Here is a 17,681-nt window from a genome sequence, read left to right as displayed (position 1 = left end):
TGGTTAAGACCAGTTCTGAAGAAAATGGAAACTAGTAGATCAGTAGATAGTGAGAAATAGTCAAAAGGAGTTAATATTTCTTTTTCTATACTGAAAAACAATGTTCTTAAATTAAGATTTATAATCAAATGTGCTTTATCAAATACATCCTGATACCGGTTCACTATGTTTAGACTAGAAATACTGTTTTACTTCTTAATCACATCACCATCTTACAGTATGATATTGTGATTAGTGGTGAGAGTAGGGAGCAGGTGGAGAAGAGCCTGCAGAGGTGGAGGTACATGCTGGAGAGAAGGGGTATGAAAGTCAGTAGGAGTAAGACAGAGTACATGTGTGTGAATGAGAGGGAGGGCAGTGGAGTGATGCGGTTGCAGGGAGAAGAGGTGGAGAAGGTGGAGGAGTTCAGGTACCTGGGGTCAACAGTGCAAAGTAATGGAGAGTGTGTTAGAGAAGTGAGGAAAAGAGTGCAGGTAGGGTGGAGTGGGTAGAGAAGAGTGACAGCAGGAGTGATCTGTGATAGAAGAGTATCTGTGAGAGTGAAAGGGAAAGTTTATTGGACTGTGGTGAGACCTGAGATGTTGGATGATGGATTAGAGACAGTGGCATTGAGTAAAAGACAGGAGGTGGAGCTGGAGGTAGCAGAGCTGAAGATGTTGAGATGTTCGTTGGGAGTGACGACAATGGACAGGATTAGAAATGAGTTTATTAGAGGGACAGCACATGTAGGACGTTTTGGAGACAAGGTGAGGGAGGTGAGATTGAGATGGTTTGGACATGTGCAGAGGAGGGACATAGGGTATATCGGTAGGAGAATGCTGAGGATGGAGACACCAGGAAGGAGGAAAAGAGGAAGACCAAGGAGGAGGTTTATGGATGGGGTGAGGGAAGACATGCAGGGAGTTGGGTTGAAAGAGGCAGATGTGGAGGACAGGGGGGTCTGGAGACGGATGATCCGCTGTGGCGACCCAAAATGGGAGAAGCCAAAAGGAGACAAAGAAGAAGAATCACATCACCATCTTGTCAGAAAAATCAAGAGGTTTTTTTTTTCTAAACGTAACATCTTGCATTTCCAAGCAGTCTTTAACACCAGTAAAACAAATTTTATATTACACTGTGTGTGTGTATATAATATAATATATATATATATATATATATATATATATATATATATATATATATATATATATATATATATATATATATATATATATACACAGTGAGGAAAATAAGTATTTGAACACCCTGCTATTTTGCAAGTTCTCCCACTTAAAAATCATGGAGGGTCTGAAATTGTCATTGTAGGTGCATGTCCACTGTGAGAGACAATCTAAAAAACAAAATCCAGAAATCATAATAAATGATTTGTAACAATTTATTTGTATGATACAGCTGCAAATAAGTATTTGAACACCTGTCTATCAGCTAGAATTCTGACCTTTAAAGACCTGTTAGTCTGCCTTTAAAATGTCCACCTCCACTACATTTATTATCCTAAATTAGATGCACCTGTTTGAGGTCGTTAGCTGCATAAAGACACCTGTCCAGCCCATACAATCACTAAGAATCCAACTACTAACATGGCCAAGACCAAAGAGCTGTCCAAAGACGCTAGAGACAAAATTGTACACCTCCACAAGGCTGGAAAAGGCTACGGGGAAATTGCCAAGCAGCTTGGTGAAAAAAGGTCCACTGTTGGAGCAATCATTAGAAAATGGAAGAAGCTAAACATGACTGTCAATCTCCCTCGGACTGGGGCTCCATGCAAGATCTCACCTCGTGGGGTCTCAATGATCCTAAGGAAGGTGAGAAATCAGCCCAGAACTACACGGGAGGAGCTGGTCAATGACCTGAAAAGAGCTGGGACCACCGTTTCCAAGGTTACTGTTGGTAATACACTAAGATGTCATGGTTTGAAATCATGCATGGCACGGAAGGTTCCCCTGTTTAAACCAGCACATGTCCAGGCACGTCTTAAGTTTGCCAATGACCATTTGGATGATCCAGAGGAGTCATGAGAGAAAGTCATGTGGTCAGATGAGACCAAAATAGAACTTTTGGGTCATAATTAAAACGTGTTTGGAGGAAGAAGAATGATGAGTACCATCCCAAGAACACCATCCCTACTGTGAAGTATGGGGTGGTAGCATCATGCTTTAGGGGTGTTTTTCTGCACATGGGACAGGGCCACTGCACTGTATTAAGGAGAGGATGACCGGGGCCGTGTATTGCGAGATTTTGGGGAACAACCTCCTTCCCTCAGTTAGAGCATTGAAGATGGGTCAAGGCTGGGTCTTCAAACATGACAATGACCCGAAGCACACAGCCAGGATAACCAAGGAGTGGCTCTGTAAGAAGCATATCAAGGTTCTGGCGTGGCCTAGCCAGTCTCCAGACCTAAACCCAATAGAGAATCTTTGGAGGGAGCTCAAACTCCGTGTTTCTCAGCGACAGGCCAGAAACCTGACTGATCTAGAGAAGATCTGTGTGGAGGAGTGGGCCAAAATCCCTCCTGCAGTGTGTGCAAACCTGGTGAAAAACTACAGGAAACGTTTGACCTCTGTAATTGCAAACAAAGGCTCATGTACCAAATATTAACATTGACTTTCTCAGGTGTTCAAATACTTATTTGCAGCTGTATCATACAAATAAATAGTTTAAAAATCATATTTTGTGATTTCTGGATTTTTTTTTTTTTTAGATTATGTCTCTCACAGTGGACATGCACCTACGATGACAATTTCAGACCCCTCCATGATTTCTAAGTGGGAGAACTTGCAAAATAGCAGGGTGTTCAAATACTTATTTTCCTCACTATTGTTACGACTTCTTGTTGTTAGTCTAGGGATTGAAGCTGTAACATTCATACTGTGGTCATTCTGTGGATAGGCAGGGGAAAAGGACACGCAAGCTGAATATAATACAAAAGGTTTATTCAACCATGGGGAAGGAAGTGACAAACTATATACAATATTTACATAAATAATCAATAACAAAAACAAATAATCCCACAGGAGAGCGGGGCGGGTAGTGGCGCTAAAGAACACAATAAAACAAACCCAACTGAATCAGTATACCACTAACCGAACTCTAAACAAAGCAAGTTTCTGGTGCCTCTACACGCCCTAGCTTACCTACGCTAAACTACCCAAAAATACATAAGCAGCGCACACTCCTAGCTAGTGTCTCTATACATAACATCGTCTACGTGTTGCAAGAAGTAAGTCACGTGACATACTACCTGCCCCAACACTCCTGGGAAAATGCAAAGGTTGTTATCAGAATATCAAAAGGTGTTCTCCTGAACATTCCTGCAGTCCTCTTTTTAAACCCCCAGCAGCAAACTGGATTGGCCACAAGAGCAGTCACGTGACAAATGATGATTACTTCCCCAGCCAATAGCAGTCCACATGGGGAGGAACCTGAAGAGAATGACAGGAAGGAGAACCAATAGAGCGAGAGAAAAAAAAAAAACCCACACAAACGGACATCTGCTGGGACGTAACAGTATATATATATATATATATATATATATATATATATATATATATATATATATATATATATATATATATATATATATATGATTATATATAGAATATATAATTGAATTATATATTGAATGTACGATCAATATAGAAATAAAATGTGTAAGTTTGGGCTCTAGTCTTTGGTTTTAGCTCTTATATATCTGAAAGTATTAAAATGAGCACAGCTTTTAAATAAAAACAGAGTTTTTTAATTATTCTGATTATCTATAGTTATTAGACTGATTGTATTTTAATATCCTAATGAACCAGTACCCAGATGTATTTATTGATAGAAACTTCATAGTACTTTTGTGGGTCTGGATAAAAGTGTCCACCAATTGCCATAAACTTCCTCGTTGTTTTTCACAACAAAGAGAAAACTTGATTGTTTACGGTTATGGCTCTACACTATCTTCTGGCCGCTCGGTGGTTCCCTCAACTGATTGCAGCACTCACTGGAGAACTCGGCCGTGTTACTTGGTGCTGTTTCCAATTCAACTCACATTAATTCATATCTGTAATGTTTAAACAGTAGAAACTAACAGGAAGCATCTGCCCAGAAATTCTGAGATTTAACTCCCTTTCAATAACAATTTTATTTACCAGGACACATCACACTGGCGCGTCTCAGTTCGTCATACTATTTTACTGTTAGTGTTCACCTGAACTTTCAAATCTTTTAAGTAAAATCTATTGCAGTGCGAAAAACTAATCGGCCATAAAATGAGCAATGAACAATTACAAATGAACTAATATTCATCCACTCACACAAAAAAAAACAAGCCAAAGCAATTCAATTGGTTTTATGAATATATTTTTTATTTAATTTAATAAGCTTGTAAGAGTCATTAAAAAAAGAAACATCACAGTTTTTTTTTTCTAAATACAGTTCAATATCATGTATTTAATATAAATAATTTTATATAATCTATCAAGAGTTAACACACATATGGATACTTTTTAAAAATGATATACTTTAGTTTTTTTAAACTATTTGTGCTAATTAGTTCTAAACAACAACAACAAAAAACACTTAACTGTAACACCAAGAAAATCTACTATAATACTTTTTATATACATTATAATTTTTTTTTTGGGGGGGTGGGGGGGAAATTAAAAAAATTAAAACAAAAGAAAAAAAGGAAGACACATCCAAAATGAACAGTCAATTAGTGCAATTAGAATAAAGGAATGTGAATTACATTGCATGTAACACATACAACATTAATTCATAAAATTTTTTTGACTAAAATTATTTCTACATCTTTGTGTCCCATCAGCCTCCACGCAGACGGAGGGTCATGTGAACGGTGCTTCCGGATTGAATGTTGTAATCCTGCAGCCTCCTGCCAGACTCGAGCTGTTGTCCATTGTAGATCAGCCGCTGTTGGTCCACTGGCGTTCTCTCTTTCTGGAAGACCTTCGACTTCAACTGATCGACGGTCTCTTCGTCAGTGATGTCGTAAGTTTTCGTCTGTCCCTTCTCATTCTTTACGAACACCTGCATCGGCATGGGGGTCGAGGAGATCAGCAGCATCACAGTGGAACCTGCGCTCAGGCCGTAATCTCTCACCGTCTTCTGATCCTGGTCCAGCTGGAGGATTTGTCCATTGGTAATGGAGAGCCTTAGCCTTGAAGGTCTCGCATTAAAGATTGGGGCGATTTGTTGCTTGAGGTCGCCAATGGTCGCGTTTGGATTCACCACCACACTTTTTTTCTCTCCGCTCAGGACCTGGATGATGAGCTCCATTATATCTACTTCTGATTGATCTACGCAAAAAATTTATAAATACAAAGGGTAAGTGATAGTTGAAGTTACACTAAAAATAAAAAATAAACTGCAAAGTCAAAGTAAAACTAGGATTCAAAATGACCGACAGTAAACCTGTGTACAATCTGGGGGAAGAAAAGACGACCAAACTGTACCATTCCTAAAGTTCTTGTTGCTGGATTGGTTCTCTCACATATACACTTTCTCTTCTGACATATTCTATATAATCCTAACCCTGAACATATATATAAAATATAATAAATAATGAAAGAAATAAAAGCTATAAAAGCCATTTGAGATTAATGGTGGTCATGAACTTCTATTACTGGTCTCTCCAAACATCAAGCAGAACTTTATTCACAAACTTCATTCAAAAAAATGTTTTAAACGAGAGCAGATTGTGCCTATCATTAAATATATTTATATTATCTAAAAAAAAAAAAAAAAAAAAAAAACTTACCTTTCAAAAGGGATGTGTAATATACGAGTTCTCAGAGATCTTGTCTTCTTTCTGTTTTTCGGAAAACCACAACCTATCCAGCTGCTTGGACATCAATATATAGTCCAGTAGCCACGCCCCGCATTTGTATGACAACCAATGGGTAAGGAGCGTGCTCCAAGCAATGCTCTGTTTTAACCAATGAGACACGAGCAGAGCCCTCCCCCAGGTAGGTTTTGTTTTCCATATCTTACTCAGCTACTTACTTTCGTTTTCACATCGTCATCTAATGCGTGACATATCAAAACACACACACACACACACACACACACACACACTTATATCCACAAATAGTTTTGAATAAAAAGCCAATAAAATCAGATTTACTCTTAATTTGCAAATAAGGAGTGCACATTTTAATAACATATTTATATTGTTGTTTTAGACAAACTGTGAATCAATTGAGAATAAAAATACTTGACATTTAAATTTTTTTAAAAAGAAGTGTGTTTAGGTGGTAACAGGCAACCCGGTCAATTCCTTTAAATAAATATAGACGTTAGAAATGTTTCCTTCCCAAACTACGAATATCACGTGGTACCAATAATATTCTGATTATATGAGATGAGCACCTCGTTTGTATTTGTTGTATTTTTATTGTACACTCAGGATCGTCCGAATGATTTGCATACATACATATTCATATTCGACACTTTGTGCTAAGTAGTACATCCCTAACCTTGAAGGACTACATTTGGTTCCAGATTGGTACAGCAAGTTGGAGGGTGATACAGTACACACAATACACCGACTGGTATCTGTTGTGAGTCATTTGGCTTCAGGTGATCATTTACAGGTGAGGTTGTTTGTACTCGAAATCCAGTGTGTGGTTTATTTATTTGTTTTTTTCCTCAGTTTATCGAAGTAAATTTTTTCAGGTGTAAACACTGACCAGGATAAAGCACTTGGTAAACGCTTTATAAACCAATGAATACCTGTGTTTGATTATATCAGTAAGAGAAATAGAAGGTTAGCTGATACAAGAATTTGTGTTTATTATTAAAAGGTGGTTGTGATATTTCTGATCTCAAGGCTCCGAGTGCTTCAGGAAAGTGAACGCTCGGGCCTTGAGAAAAACAGCTTCCTAACGCCTGCCGTCGCAAAATCTGGAACACATTACCAATACCTGCCGGAGAGTATTTGTATAATTTAAATACCACTAGTTTTTTATATGCGTAAATCTATAAATGCCATTCTCTTTCCAAATAGTCTCTTATTCTCTCTACCAAAGTTATTTACATTCACTTCCCTAATGTTCTTTCATTCATTTCCCATTGGGGGAAGTCGAGTGGCTTTAAAGTGTCGGTCGCCACTGAAGGTTGGACGCAATCAGCTGTTTTTCCACGATTCTGCATGTAGCTAAACTTCGATTAGCGATTTAGCTTAGCGGTTTAGCACACGAGGAAATATAGAACACGCTTGTTGTCATTCTTGCTCTTTTCTTTGCAACTTATCAGACATGACTGGAAAAAGCTGCAAGACTCCAATATTAATGATTGCGGCAGGTGGAAACTGCTTCCTTTATATAGTCACAGTTGTAGCGTTTCCGGTTTCGGGTGTTTGGATGCCGATTACAGACTTCTGCCACCTGCTGGTATGGAAGAGTTTATTTAGAATAATCCGACTAATTTGCAGCACAAATGAATAAATGGCAAAAATCGACCCGATCAATCGTTTGACCTCTGAAGTAAACTTATGCTAATGTTACGCCGTTTAGGGAGAGAAAAAACAACAAGCCAAAGCATTTAAATTTTTTTATAAATATTTTTATTCACACAGATATTTAAAGAATACCAATTATAGTCATCATTAAATAAAGCATAAAGTGCTAAATAAGAAATCCAGTTATATGGAAGTTTCTTCCCAGTCCCCAAAAACAAGCCATAACCATAACCTCATTCTAAAACAAAAGAAGAAAAGCAGGTTTAAATAGTGCTAATATTTAGCATAAGATTATTTAAATAATGTTTTAAATAAAGCAACTGTTTTAGTCTATAGTAATCTACACATGTTGTGTCCCGTTAGCCTCCACGCAGACGGAAGACCATGTGAATTGTGCTTCCAGGAACAATGTTGTAATAATGAAGATCTTTTCCAGACTCGAGCTGTTTGCCATTGTACATCCGCCGCTGTTGGTGCACCGGTATTCCCTCTTTGCGGAAGACCTTCGACATCAACTGATCGACTGTCTCTTCGATCGACACCTGCATCGGCACGGGGGTCGCAGAGATCAGCAGCATCACAGTGGATCCTGAACACAGGCCGTAATCTTTCACCATCATCTGGTCCTGGTTCAGGTGTGATGTTTGTCCGTTGGTGATGGAAAGCTGCAGCTGTGAAGGTCTCGCATTAAAGAGCGGGGCGATTTGTTTCTTGAGTTCGCCAATAGTCGCGTTTGGATTCACGTGCACACTTTTTGTTTCTCCACTCAGGACTTTGATGATGAGCTCCATCATATTCACTTCTTAATGACCTGTAAAAAAGAAAAAGCAGGTAAACGCTATTCGACTTTTCGCCGTTGCACTGGAATTATAACGCGTTATAAAATCTTGACATAATGTGATTTACGTTTAGGAATCATTACATCATCAAAACAATGATACATTTCTAACTTTTACTTTATTGAATTTTGGTGAAATTCAAGAAGGCTTGTTCTCTCTTTTTGTGAAAATGGAGCAAAATACCAGGAAGAAGTTTGAATGATTATCCTAAGCTGACTGTGGAGTATTATATAGTGTCAGGGCCACGCCCTCACTGCATCATTAAACATGCGTCAGGGGAATCAGCACGCCCCGCCCACCTGTTAGGTTTTGTTTTCGAGTCTTCAGGTTACTACATTTCATTTCCTAAACGTTTAACTAAATTAAATTTCATTTTCAAACGTCAGCTGGAACAGAAAGCTATTTTTTTCTCTTAAAATGAACGACACAAATTTATTCACCATCTCACTTATTCCACTTACAATACCTTATAGTATTAACCTGTTCCATGGTTAAGACCAGTTCTGAAGACAATGGAAACTATTAGATCAGTACATAGTGAGAAATAGTCAAAAGGAGTTAATATTTCTTTTTCTATACTGAAAAACAATGTTCTTAAATTAAGATTTATAGTCAAATGTGCTTTATCAAATACATCCTGATACCGGTTCACTATGTTTAGACTAGAAATACTGTTTTACTTCTTAATCACATCACCATCTTACAGTATGATGTTGTGATTAGTGGTGAGAGTAGGGAGCAGGTGGAGAAGAGCCTGCAGAGGTGGAGGTACATGCTGGAGAGAAGGGGTATGAAAGTCAGTAGGAGTAAGACAGAGTACATGTGTGTGAATGAGACAGAGGGTAGTGGAGGGATGCGGTTGCAGGGAGAAGAGGTGGAGAAGGTGGAGGAGTTCAGGTACCTGGGGTCAACAGCAGTGTTGGGGGTAACGCATTACAAGTAACGTGCATTACGTAATAATATTACTGTTCTGGAGTAACGAGTAAAGTAGCGCGTTACTTTAAAAATGTACACAATAATATCTGAGTTACTTTTTAAAAAAAGTAATGCAAGTTACTTTTCAGTTCAATTATTTTGCATAAAAAAATAAATACTGAATTAAAATGAACGTAGTCACAGTTATTTTGAAATAGTGGAGGAAAAGGAGAAAGGAATAATGGTTAAGTGTAGATTATGTGTTGGTGAAAAGCTCTTGTCAACTGCAAAAAATACCACTTAAAAAAAAACCCAAAAAACATCTGCATGCAAAGCACAGCACTACAGATGTGTGTGTGTGTGTGTGTGTGTGTGTGTGTGTGTGTGTGTGTGTGTGTGTGTGTGTGTGTGTGTGTGTGTGTGTGTGTGTGTGTGTGTGTGTATAATGTTGCATATATGGAAATGGAGACAGAAATATAGACTTTCCACCACTGCAGCTCTATGGACAGCTCAGAATAAAAGTTTTCTGTGGGAGACACATGTACGATGCCATCACAGCGGAGATAGAGAGCAAATTCACAGCTCATTTGCTCTTTGTGGGAAGATAAACTGCCACAGTCACTGATAATAGCACAAACTTTGTAAAAGCGTTCAGATTGTTTCAAGCTGACGATGAAGCAGAGAATGATGTAGACGAGGACGAGGTCATATTTACGGAATTGCACAAAGTTTTACGAGATGACAGCGAACTAAGTAACGTAATTAGTTACATTTTTGGGGAGTAACTCAATATTGTAATGCGTTACTTTCGAAAGTATCGTTGCCCAACACTGGTCAACAGTGCAAAGTAATGGAGAGTGTGTTAGAGAAGAGAAGAAAAGAGTGCAGGCAGGGTGGAGTGGGTGGAAAAGAGTGATAGCAGGAGTGATTTGTGATAGAAGAGTATCTGCAAGAATAAAAGGGAAAGTTTATAGGACTGTGGTGAGACCTGAGATGTTGTATGGATTAGAGACAGTGGCATTGAGTAAAAGACAGGAGGTGGAGCTGGAGGTAGCAGAGCTGAAGATGTTGAGATGTTTGCCGGGAGTGACGACGATGGACAGGATTAGAAATTAGTTTATTAGAGGGATTTAGAGGGACATGTAGGATGTTTTGGTGACAAGGTGAGGGAGGTGAGATTGAGATGGTTTTTGACATGTGCAGGTGGATCCCGAGCTCAAATCGTAATCTCTCACGGTCTTCTCGTCATGGTCCAGGATCTGACCATTGCTGGCTGAAAGCTTCAGGAGTGATGCCCTCACCTCGAAGTGAGGGGCAACGCGTTGCCTGAGTTCACCGATAGTGGCATTTGGCAACACATTCACAATCTGTTATTTTCCATTTAGGTCTTTGATCATGAGCTCCATCATCCTAATCACCTGTGTGTAAAAGAAAAACCAACAGCTGATAGGAATCCATTTCAGCAAAGGCTCAAACTTATGATTAATCAGCATGAATTATAGTTGCATCATGTTTTTACTAAACAACTATTGCAAGAAATGAACTGTTCTGCACACAAAATAACTAATGGGAGATGGAAATTAGAAAGCTAGCCCCGCCCCTTTGGTAATGTTATATTAATATGCAGCATGTAAAGAACAGAAATTATGATACTACTACTACTACTACTAATAATAATAATAATAATAATAATAATAATAATAATAATAATAATAATAATAATACAGAATCAATTCTGTAGATTTGAAAGTGGAGACAAAAAGAGAATAAAAAAATATTAACCTCATTCTATACAGATGTTATATAGTTGGCTAGACACAGGTTCTTGAACAATAATTGATAAAAAAAAAAAGAAATATTATTATATAAAATCATCATTTACTATTATTTCTGTTGTTAAATGGACTTATTTGGAAATCAATTTCTCAAAAACAAACTAAATAAATGTTAGATCTGATGTTAAAATATGCACATTATCCAATTCGAGTTGAAATAATACTTTATGCATTTATTATTTAATTAGATATTATTTTAAAATGGAGCAAAACTTACTTTATGTCCTCAGTGTTCTTCACCCAGAACCACCTCAATCTGAGTCTGTAACAACAGCATGGCCACGCCCCTTCATTACAAAAAAATAACCAATGGGGAAAGGGAAATAGCGGGAAAGCCTCGCCCCTTGTTTAGGGTTTAGTTTCCTCATCGTGATTGAGGGCTTTCGGTTTCCAATCCATTCAACTTTATTCTTTCTCTCTTTTTTTCTTTTAGCAGGGTGGCGCTGTTTTGTTGTGAAACAAAACCAACACAGCCTCAGGCTCTTCCGCTTCTGGTGAAAAAGCATGAATTACAAATTAGGTTGTTGTGAGAAACGCCGCAGGTCACGTGACGGGGAACCCCGGGTTTGACATTCCTGCGTCACACCTTTCTGGAATGTTCTGAGCATCTTCCAGACCCCACATGTGTTTTCTACACACATACACACAGTAATGCACTTGTGAGAAAAATATAGACGTATCCATTTAAAACAATGAACAAAATGGAAAGTAAATAACGGTGAAATTCTTCTAGGTACATTTGCACACAGTTTTTGAAGGAACTTCATAAAGATTGTTCCAGATTGTTTTTCCAGAACGAAGCACAGATCTTCTGTGGATGTGGCCTGCCTCAAATACTTTTCATGTAAAACTCGATGATGCTACGATCAGGATTCTGTGGGGGCCAAAATTTTTACTTCCAGAGACTCCTTGTTATTCTCTATGATGATGTTCTTAATGACTAATCAGATGCCTCCCTGATGATACTGCATGATGGATAAGTATCTGCCTGTATATCTCAGCATAAAGGATTAATCCTCACCAAATTTCCAACTCCATTTGTAGAAACGAGGCCACAATTATGCAGGATCCACCACCATGCTTCAGCTACAGACAAATAATCCATATATTCGTCATGAAATTGGTTCATCAAACACCTGATTCGGATCATACAAAATCCTCGACTTTGTGCCAGTGGTCAAAAGGTGGTCACACCAAACATTGATTTGATTTGGGTTTCTTCTGTTTATTTTGTTCAATTATTAACACTTATTTTATTTTTGAAAGCGTTTTTATTCGACAGCATTTCAAACACCTGCCTAAAACACGTAGTTTAATGTGTGTAATTGTATTAATATTTCTGATATTACCTGATATACTGTGATTTCAGGTTTTTTTTTTATTATTATTGTTTTTACCTCAGAGTTCAGGCTGATTTCTTTTTTTATTTTTATTTTGTGTTACAGATGTTTTGATTTTACAATTGATCTGATCTGAAAATGTGCGGTAAAACCCGTTTTATACAGAGCTGAAAAGACAATTACTCAGTTCATATGAATTATTTATATTCTCTTTCCTGCATCCGTCAGTTTCAGTTTCTGAGAAATCGATTATAGCTAAAATATAATGAGGAAAGTGAACGCTCAGGTCTTGAGAAATACGAAAGCATTTCTAATGCACTGCCGTCGCAACATCTGGAACACATTACCAATACCTGCCGGAGTGTATTTGTATATTTACATACCACTAGTATTTTATATGCGTAAATCTATAAATGCCTTTCTCTTTCCAAATAGTCTTTTATTCTCTCTTCCAATGTTATTTACATTCATTTCCCTAATGTTCTTTCATTCATTCCCCATTGGGGAAAGTCGAGTGGCTTTAAAGTGTCGGTCACCACTGAAGGTTGGACGCAATCAGCTGTTTTTCCACGATTCTGCATGTAGCTAAACTTCGATTAGCAATTTAGCTTAGCGGTTTAGCACACGAGGAAATATAGAACACGCTTGTTGTCATTCTTGCTCTTTTCTTTGCAACTTATCAGACATGACTGGAAAAAGCTGCATGACTCCATTATTAATGATCGTGGCAGGTGGAAACTGCTTCCTTTATATAGTCACAGTTGTAGCAATTCTGGTTTCGGGTGTTTGGATGCCGATTACAGACTTCTGCCACCTGCTGGTATGGAAGAGTTTATTTAGAATAATCCGACTAATTTGCAGCACAAATGAATAAATGGCAAAGATCGAACCGATTAATCGGTCGACCTCTGACGTAAACTTATACTAATGTTACGCATTTTAGGGAGAGAAAAAACAACAAGCCAAAGCATTAAAATTTTTTTATAAAAATACCTTATAGTATTAACCTGTTCCGTGGTTAAGACCAGTTCTGAAGAAAATGGAAACTAGTAGATCAGTAGATAGTGAGAAATAGTCAAAAGGAGTTAATATTTCTTTTTCTATACTGAAAAACAATGTTCTTAAATTAAGATTTATAATCAAATGTGCTTTATCAAATACATCCTGATACCGGTTCACTATGTTTAGACTAGAAATACTGTTTTACTTCTTAATCACATCACCATCTTACAGTATGATATTGTGATTAGTGGTGAGAGTAGGGAGCAGGTGGAGAAGAGCCTGCAGAGGTGGAGGTACATGCTGGAGAGAAGGGGTATGAAAGTCAGTAGGAGTAAGACAGAGTACATGTGTGTGAATGAGAGGGAGGGCAGTGGAGTGATGCGGTTGCAGGGAGAAGAGGTGGAGAAGGTGGAGGAGTTCAGGTACCTGGGGTCAACAGTGCAAAGTAATGGAGAGTGTGTTAGAGAAGTGAGGAAAAGAGTGCAGGTAGGGTGGAGTGGGTAGAGAAGAGTGACAGCAGGAGTGATCTGTGATAGAAGAGTATCTGTGAGAGTGAAAGGGAAAGTTTATTGGACTGTGGTGAGACCTGAGATGTTGGATGATGGATTAGAGACAGTGGCATTGAGTAAAAGACAGGAGGTGGAGCTGGAGGTAGCAGAGCTGAAGATGTTGAGATGTTCGTTGGGAGTGACGACAATGGACAGGATTAGAAATGAGTTTATTAGAGGGACAGCACATGTAGGACGTTTTGGAGACAAGGTGAGGGAGGTGAGATTGAGATGGTTTGGACATGTGCAGAGGAGGGACATAGGGTATATCGGTAGGAGAATGCTGAGGATGGAGACACCAGGAAGGAGGAAAAGAGGAAGACCAAGGAGGAGGTTTATGGATGGGGTGAGGGAAGACATGCAGGGAGTTGGGTTGAAAGAGGCAGATGTGGAGGACAGGGGGGTCTGGAGACGGATGATCCGCTGTGGCGACCCAAAATGGGAGAAGCCAAAAGGAGACAAAGAAGAAGAATCACATCACCATCTTGTCAGAAAAATCAAGAGGTTTTTTTTTTCTAAACGTAACATCTTGCATTTCCAAGCAGTCTTTAACACCAGTAAAACAAATTTTATATTACACTGTATATGTGTATATAATATAATATATATATATATATATATATATATATATATACACAGTGAGGAAAATAAGTATTTGAACACCCTGCTATTTTGCAAGTTCTCCCACTTAAAAATCATGGAGGGTCTGAAATTGTCATTGTAGGTGCATGTCCACTGTGAGAGACAATCTAAAAAACAAAATCCAGAAATCATAATAAATGATTTGTAACAATTTATTTGTATGATACAGCTGCAAATAAGTATTTGAACACCTGTCTATCAGCTAGAATTCTGACCTTTAAAGACCTGTTAGTCTGCCTTTAAAATGTCCACCTCCACTACATTTATTATCCTAAATTAGATGCACCTGTTTGAGGTCGTTAGCTGCATAAAGACACCTGTCCAGCCCATACAATCACTAAGAATCCAACTACTAACATGGCCAAGACCAAAGAGCTGTCCAAAGACGCTAGAGACAAAATTGTACACCTCCACAAGGCTGGAAAAGGCTACGGGGAAATTGCCAAGCAGCTTGGTGAAAAAAGGTCCACTGTTGGAGCAATCATTAGAAAATGGAAGAAGCTAAACATGACTGTCAATCTCCCTCGGACTGGGGCTCCATGCAAGATCTCACCTCGTGGGGTCTCAATGATCCTAAGGAAGGTGAGAAATCAGCCCAGAACTACACGGGAGGAGCTGGTCAATGACCTGAAAAGAGCTGGGACCACCGTTTCCAAGGTTACTGTTGGTAATACACTAAGATGTCATGGTTTGAAATCATGCATGGCACGGAAGGTTCCCCTGTTTAAACCAGCACATGTCCAGGCACGTCTTAAGTTTGCCAATGACCATTTGGATGATCCAGAGGAGTCATGAGAGAAAGTCATGTGGTCAGATGAGACCAAAATAGAACTTTTGGGTCATAATTAAAACGTGTTTGGAGGAAGAAGAATGATGAGTACCATCCCAAGAACACCATCCCTACTGTGAAGAATGGGGTGGTAGCATCATGCTTTAGGGGTGTTTTTCTGCACATGGGACAGGGCCACTGCACTGTATTAAGGAGAGGATGACCGGGGCCGTGTATTGCGAGATTTTGGGGAACAACCTCCTTCCCTCAGTTAGAGCATTGAAGATGGGTCAAGGCTGGGTCTTCAAACATGACAATGACCCGAAGCACACAGCCAGGATAACCAAGGAGTGGCTCTGTAAGAAGCATATCAAGGTTCTGGCGTGGCCTAGCCAGTCTCCAGACCTAAACCCAATAGAGAATCTTTGGAGGGAGCTCAAACTCCGTGTTTCTCAGCGACAGGCCAGAAACCTGACTGATCTAGAGAAGATCTGTGTGGAGGAGTGGGCCAAAATCCCTCCTGCAGTGTGTGCAAACCTGGTGAAAAACTACAGGAAACGTTTGACCTCTGTAATTGCAAACAAAGGCTCATGTACCAAATATTAACATTGACTTTCTCAGGTGTTCAAATACTTATTTGCAGCTGTATCATACAAATAAATAGTTTAAAAATCATATTTTGTGATTTCTGGATTTTTTTTTTTTTTAGATTATGTCTCTCACAGTGGACATGCACCTACGATGACAATTTCAGACCCCTCCATGATTTCTAAGTGGGAGAACTTGCAAAATAGCAGGGTGTTCAAATACTTATTTTCCTCACTATTGTTACGACTTCTTGTTGTTAGTCTAGGGATTGAAGCTGTAACATTCATACTGTGGTCATTCTGTGGATAGGCAGGGGAAAAGGACACGCAAGCTGAATATAATACAAAAGGTTTATTCAACCATGGGGAAGGAAGTGACAAACTATATACAATATTTACATAAATAATCAATAACAAAAACAAATAATCCCACAGGAGAGCGGGGCGGGTAGTGGCGCTAAAGAACACAATAAAACAAACCCAACTGAATCAGTATACCACTAACCGAACTCTAAACAAAGCAAGTTTCTGGTGCCTCTACACGCCCTAGCTTACCTACGCTAAACTACCCAAAAATACATAAGCAGCGCACACTCCTAGCTAGTGTCTCTATACATAACATCGTCTACGTGTTGCAAGAAGTAAGTCACGTGACATACTACCTGCCCCAACACTCCTGGGAAAATGCAAAGGTTGTTATCAGAATATCAAAAGGTGTTCTCCTGAACATTCCTGCAGTCCTCTTTTTAAACCCCCAGCAGCAAACTGGATTGGCCACAAGAGCAGTCACGTGACAAATGATGATTACTTCCCCAGCCAATAGCAGTCCACATGGGGAGGAACCTGAAGAGAATGACAGGAAGGAGAACCAATAGAGCGAGAGAAAAAAAAAAAACCCACACAAACGGACATCTGCTGGGACGTAACAGTATATATATATATATATATATATATATATATATATATATATATATATATATATATATATATATATATATATGATTATATATAGAATATATAATTGAATTATATATTGAATGTACGATCAATATAGAAATAAAATGTGTAAGTTTGGGCTCTAGTCTTTGGTTTTAGCTCTTACATATCTGAAAGTATTAAAATGAGCACAGCTTTTAAATAAAAACAGAGTTTTTTAATTATTCTGATTATCTATAGTTATTAGACTGATTGTATTTTAATATCCTAATGAACCAGTACCCAGATGTATTTATTGATAGAAACTTCATAGTACTTTTGTGGGTCTGGATAAAAGTGTCCACCAATTGCCATAAACTTCCTCGTTGTTTTTCACAACAAAGAGAAAACTTGATTGTTTACGGTTATGGCTCTACACTATCTTCTGGCCGCTCGGTGGTTCCCTCAACTGATTGCAGCACTCACTGGAGAACTCGGCCGTGTTACTTGGTGCTGTTTCCAATTCAACTCACATTCATTCATATCTGTAATGTTTAAACAGTAGAAACTAACAGGAAGCATCTGCCCAGAAATTCTGAGATTTAACTCCCTTTCAATAACAATTTTATTTACCAGGACACATCACACTGGCGCGTCTCAGTTCGTCATACTATTTTACTGTTAGTGTTCACCTGAACTTTCAAATCTTTTAAGTAAAATCTATTGCAGTGCGAAAAACTAATCGGCCATAAAATGAGCAATGAACAATTACAAATGAACTAATATTCATCCACTCACACAAAAAAAAACAAGCCAAAGCAATTCAA

At 38.5% G+C, this 17,681-nt stretch overlaps 2 protein-coding genes across 2 annotated transcripts; both read right to left on the bottom strand.

Annotated features, from left to right (window-relative positions):
- Window positions 1-4,327: 4,327 nt before the first annotated feature.
- LOC310718442 (uncharacterized protein) lies at window positions 4,328-5,920 on the bottom strand. The gene is made up of 2 exons (XM_083527275.1): window positions 5,762-5,920; window positions 4,328-5,300 (listed from the first exon to the last, which is right to left on the bottom strand). Exon 2 carries the CDS (start codon window positions 5,278-5,280, stop codon window positions 4,807-4,809), a length of 474 nt encoding a protein of 157 aa, XP_083383401.1. The 5' UTR covers window positions 5,281-5,300; window positions 5,762-5,920; the 3' UTR covers window positions 4,328-4,806.
- A 1,688-nt stretch (window positions 5,921-7,608) lies between these two features.
- LOC310718447 (uncharacterized protein) lies at window positions 7,609-8,293 on the bottom strand. Its single transcript, XM_083527279.1, has one exon. The coding sequence runs from the start codon at window positions 8,254-8,256 to the stop codon at window positions 7,822-7,824; it is 435 nt and encodes a 144-aa protein (XP_083383405.1). The 5' UTR covers window positions 8,257-8,293; the 3' UTR covers window positions 7,609-7,821.
- Between the last annotated feature and the right edge of the window lie 9,388 nt (window positions 8,294-17,681).

Source organism: Silurus aristotelis, assembly GCF_946808225.1.
Source record: "Silurus aristotelis genome assembly, chromosome: 23".
Taxonomy (NCBI): Eukaryota; Metazoa; Chordata; class Actinopteri; order Siluriformes; family Siluridae; genus Silurus; species Silurus aristotelis.
Note: the sequence above shows the minus strand (reverse complement) of the source record. Positions and strands in the feature narration are given on the sequence as shown.